General features: G+C 43.4%; 1 protein-coding gene across 1 annotated transcript in view; it reads right to left on the bottom strand.

The window, feature by feature from the left end:
• Positions 1–4,017, bottom strand: part of SSBP1 (single stranded DNA binding protein 1) — a 9,615-nt gene extending 5,598 nt beyond the window's left edge. Inside the window, exons 1-5 of the mRNA XM_024758082.1 lie at positions 3,847–4,017; positions 3,289–3,355; positions 1,237–1,304; positions 962–1,038; positions 181–268 (exon numbers count right to left, since the gene is read on the bottom strand). Coding sequence (XP_024613850.1) covers positions 181–268; positions 962–1,038; positions 1,237–1,304; positions 3,289–3,312 — 257 coding nt within the window. The 5' untranslated portion in view covers positions 3,313–3,355; positions 3,847–4,017. The remainder of the gene's footprint in view (positions 1–180; positions 269–961; positions 1,039–1,236; positions 1,305–3,288; positions 3,356–3,846) is intronic.
• Between the last annotated feature and the right edge of the window lie 1,506 nt (positions 4,018–5,523).

Below are 5,523 nucleotides of genomic sequence, written 5' to 3' on the forward strand. Positions count from 1 at the left end.
GGGCGGTAACGCGGGCCATGGGCAGCGGCAGGTGAAGCTTCGCTGCTCGCCCACCGCTCACCTCCCGCTGTGCGGCCCAGGGCCTAACAGGCCGTGGACCGGGACCGGTCCGTGGCCCGGAGGTTGGGGACCCCTGTTTTAAACCATTCAATCTGTAAGATCCTTCCTTCCTCAACTTACCCCTTTTTCACATACTGATATGCCACATCTCTCAGGCCTGGTCGGAATACTGAAATTCTGTGCCACGTTGTCTTTTGACTGACATCACCTAAATCACAATAGGGAATGTGGTTACAAATGCAAAAGACAAGTGCCAAAGGACAACATGTCCCAGCAAAACCAATCCACAATTTCCGAAAGAGCAGAAAAGAATTAGAGAAGGTCCTTTCTAAAAGTATCTAATTAGGTAATTCACAATAAATAATGTCTATTTACTGCTGATAAAATTAAGAGCCCGGCACATATACACAATGGAATATTACTCAGCCTTAAAAAGAAATGAAATTGAGTTATTTGTAATGAGATGGATAGACCTAGAGTCTGTCATACAGAGTGAAGTAAGTCAGAAAGAAAAAGACTGAAAGGCAATGTGTAGATAAAACGAGACTGAGAGAAATGTCCAGGGAGGAACAGCTACAAACACTACTCCGACTTCAGTCTTGGCATTAAGCAAAACCCAAGTTCTAGAAGGTTTGAAAGTAAGCTGAAGGGGAAAATAGACAGAGGTTGGGAGGGAAAAAGAAGATTGGCAAGAAAGGAGAAAATATTCAGAAGAAGTAGCCCCACAAAACAAACGTTAAGCTCTTTATCTAAATTCTTCTTTTAAATACCTAAAGAAACTTCTTTAAACTGTCTGTAGAGTTAAAAGAACAAATCTGAATATCTTTATAAATACAAGGGACTATTTCTGTGAAACAACAGCTTTCACAAACATTCACTTCTTCAGCCAAACGGCACATACCCTTGGAAGACTTAGATAACCAAATAGGACTCAAGAAAATTCTTTGGCAGGAAAGTGACAACAAGAGTGAGTAAAAACTGACTGGTAAAGGAAGAAGGGCCCAATTCACAGGAGCCCTGCAGCCTGGTGGGGCAAGGCCAAGATCTGGGAGGCAAATATGAGTCAAGAGCGTGACGATTAATAGATTATAACCCAACGAATACACCTCTTGTGCAACACTGAGAATATCAGCATACTGCTATAAATAACACGCTTTAAACTTGGAAATCAGCTGCTACTTACATCTTTCGAGAACCAAACTGCCAGCTATTTCAGACTCATGTCTTACAAACTGATGAAGGACCTAAAGTGGAACAAAGAAGTAAAACAGCTTTAATCCGGGGGGAAAGGCAAATACCAACAGAAGACCCATTCACACGTGGTCACCATCTAGTCAGCAGCTCCTATGGCACACATCCACCCAAGACAAGAGGTGTGCCCATCACACAGAGCCAGGAGGACCATGCAAACACTTAAGGGCAGCCTACTGCAGAAGCCCACAGGTACACAGGAGGTACTACACAGTATACCCAAGAGAGTTCATTTACAGTCCTCTCCCGCTTCTTTTGTGGCAATCTTCCTGATTACGGTGCCTCTGTGTTTGTACACAAAAGGTAAATAAATACATGTTGGAAAAAGTCATGCTTTCGACAGACCAAAGAAAAAAGTCTAAGATAAACAAACATGATTCTTTGATAAAGTGCAAAGATATGCCTGCCCAAATCGGTCTGTCAGACAAAGGGAATCACTGCCATGTAACAGCAGCACTCAATAACAACAGCTATCATTGCTGAGTACCCGCTAACTGCTTTACCTCTCATCAATTATTCCTCAGACGAAATCTATAAACTATGTAAAATCACCACCACTTTATAGAAGAGAAAAATGAAGTTCAAAGAGACAGAGTAACTTGCCCAAAATCCTACAGGAAGTAAGTGGCAAGTCACGCCGAGATCCCAGGGCCGTCTGACCCCAAGGCTGCTGCTTTTCCCAGTGCCCTCTGCTGCCTCTTTAAGGACATTCTGTGTAAGGGCTACTGCAAAGATATGAGGACACATCACTGGGAACATCACTGGGAACATCACTGGGTTCAGAGAGCTAAACATTACATCAGAGAAACATGTGTCAAGTGGTGGCACTGTTAATAAGCGACCAATTAAAACAATACCCACTCCGGGGGTGGTACTTCTGGCTATGGAATCCTGGCGCTATGTTTGGGAGCAGAGAGTGGGTAAGAAAATAAAAATGTGAGTTACAACATATTAAAGATCAAACTGCTAACTGCTACCTGTGTCGTGATTCCAGAAAGGTGCTAATCTGAGTGCTCAGATGAGACAGAGCTCCTAAGTTTCATGGAACGACAGTTTGCCTCACTGGGGCACACAAAAATCAAGACCTACCGGAGGAGCAGAAATGGGGAAAGAATTAATTTAACTGGGATACTTTTTTAAATTAAACATTTAACTCTTTTATACACAGCTTTAAAGATACCGTAACACTGTAGAATCGCGTATTAAGACAGGAATAGCTTTTCCATGCTTCACGTTTCAACACATGAAAAAGTATACGTTTCCAAAGTATGTATAAGTTAGTACGGATGCAAGAATATAGGGCCAACTCTACAGCAGAGCGGGGGAAATATGAACAGGTTTCACAGAGGAATTGCTTCTTCCTTATCTTCACAAGATGAGTGCGAGAGGTGTTCTAAAGGAGAATCTATAGCACTTGGTGCCCAGATGAGCTTAAGCGAGCAAAAAGGGGTCTAGGCTGGCTCAAGGCTGGCGAGGCTGACTGAGGAGATCAGGGGAGGAGTCTGACTGGGTGACATGAGAAGCAATCCTGGACCTGGTAAACGTGGTGATGCTGAGACCTCACCTGCTGCAGGGCGGGGTGGGGAGGCAGGCTGACAACACATGAGGCACGTGGTCAGAAAAGAAACCACTTGTCTTATTACAAATATAGTAATTTTAAAAAGCTGGAACAACGGTTCTCATAGTCTGCAGATCAACAACGACCTTCAGTGCTCTCTAACTGATCTACGTGCAAGCAGCACATGTTTTTAAAAGTAATTATTCCCATTATATATGTGAACACACTAGAGAAGTTTCGTTTTGCTTTAGTGAACATTATTTACCCAAGTAAAATCTGTCCCCAGCCCTCGTGTCAAATAAGTACACCAAGGTGTGTGGGCTCAAAGGACTTTTGCCTCTGCAGGCAAAAGCCTAAAGAAATTTGATCACTGTGGCTTATAGTAACACACCCCAACACTAATACAAAGAAGTGATTACCTGCACTACAGGTCTTCGAAACATGGCTTCTATTTCCTTTTCTTACAATCTAACCTTTAATCTTTTCCTGAAGAAAAAAGACATCAATTAAGCCCTACAGCAAGAATATGAATTCACTGAGTCCTAAGTGCCTAACTGCATCCACGACTTTTACGCAACCCACCTTTAGACCGTATCGCATCAGCAGCCCTGCACAGGGGACGGGAAGGACTCCCTCCTGCTCCCAGAAAGCTCCTCTCGCACTTTCATGCCTCTCTGATCCCCCTTAACTTCCTCCTCCTCCAACCCACACCAAAAAATCCTGATTCTATCCTCATTTCCGTTCCATTGTCTTCTCAAATTTGATTCAAATGCAAGTTCCCTTCGGGCAGGGACTTCTGTCGGACTTATTCACTGTTACACCCAATACCCCTAAAACAGCTCCTAAGACATACTAAGGGCTCAATAAATATTAAAATGTTAGCACGGGGCTTCAATCTGAAACGTGTGGCCGTAAAAACTACCTCCTCCAGCCCCGTCACCAAAGACCAAGGAGATCCCTGGGCTTCGCCGCCTCACCGCCGAGATGTGCGGGGGCCCCTTCTCCAAGATGACGCTCCCAACCAACAACGTAAAGGAATTGGGAGGGGCGACGAAACCACGGAGTCCTCTGCGCGAGGGAGAAGACAAGGTTCACACACCGACACAGTACCGCCTCCAGGACCTATGCAAAGCCTTCCGCCCCTTCTCCCTCCCTCACCCGAAGCTCAGCCTCAGACAGCTTCCAGGCAGGAACCCATTTCCGGTTGCTGCTGGGACGCAAGACTCGCGAGAAGAAGGAGGAAACGGAAATCCCGCTGCGTGCGTCGTAGAAATGAGGCCGGCCGGCGCCGCGGGAAACACGCCCCCTTAACGCGGTAGTTCCGAGAGCTTCCTTCTGGGCGGGAGCGAATGAGTCGACGCCGCCAAGTGGTTCAGTTAACCTATTTGCAAGTTTGTAGCGAAATGAAATTACTATTTGAAGAGGTTCCCGGCCTGGGACTCGGCAGGGTGGACCAAACAAAGGCTAGCTGCGCCTCTGGAAAAAACTAGAAAGGTTCAGGCCTCCAAAAGCAAGAAGATAAAAACAAAACAACAACAAAAACAAACAAAAAACGGAAAAAGTAGAGAAAGAGCCGAAAGCGCAAAATTTAAGGGTCACCAAAAAGATGGGAATCAAAATAAATGGTAATGCAATGTTTTCAAAAGTCAGAATTAAGGCAAAAAATTCGTGAATAAAATATGAAAAATTTTATTAAATACAGTATCTGAGCCAGATAGGATCCTAAGGCACCAGGAAAAACGTGTGCCCCTATATACAAGTTTTTATGTATTTAAAAAAAACTTTCCAAGAACATTAAAGTACTTGAAGAAATATTGAACATCTGAAAATTAGGTGTATTAAAACTAACAACGTTGCTTTAAGTTTAAATATTTTGCTTTTACCAAAAACATCATTTTACCTTCCTGGCTTTAATAGAAGTAAACTGACTGACAGTATTTTCATAATCTACTTCTTTGCTTACTTTATTTCCAATTGCAAGAGTTGCCATGCCTGATCATTCTTCCTGAGGAAGTGGCATTAACTTCTGCTTACTGAACTTGCCTTTATTTAGAATTCTGATATTTTGTTAATTGTGGATTTTTCATTAATTTTAATATCTTAAAATTATTGCATTAAAGTAGCATTAATCTTGAATGCTGGGTTTGTTGGCCCCCCTTAAATTTTGTCTTGTTCCCCCTAATCCTGTCCTTGGTAAGGAAAAGGGGATTAGAGGCCCATAGGCTGCAGAATACAGGCCAGAGGGAGCCTCACCAGGCCTGTCCATCTACCTGGTCCTGGCACTGTCCAGCTTCTAAAAAAGGTACCCTCCACATCATTCTAATAAGCAAATCTCCTCCTCAGGACCCTACTTAAAACCTTTCAATGGCCCATTCTTGCCCTAAAAGGAAAAAACACGAACTACTTCACGTGGTTTCCAACACATACCCTAACTCACTCTTAAGAGTATGACTTACTACTTGGTATATTTATTGACGCTTACCTCTGTTTTACTTCCACCTTCAAGATGTTTAGTCCTGGAAACATACCATGTTATGCTGCCTTCAGGTCTTGCACAGGCATTAATCATCCCACACTCCACTGTGTTACTACTGTAACATACCCTCTGATGATTTCCTATTTAAAAGTCCTATTTCCACTTGAGCTGTTGAGTC

This window comes from Neophocaena asiaeorientalis, unplaced genomic scaffold (assembly GCF_003031525.2).
Source record: "Neophocaena asiaeorientalis asiaeorientalis breed wild unplaced genomic scaffold, Neophocaena_asiaeorientalis_V1.1 scaffold206, whole genome shotgun sequence".
Lineage (NCBI taxonomy): Eukaryota > Metazoa > Chordata > Mammalia > Artiodactyla > Phocoenidae > Neophocaena > Neophocaena asiaeorientalis.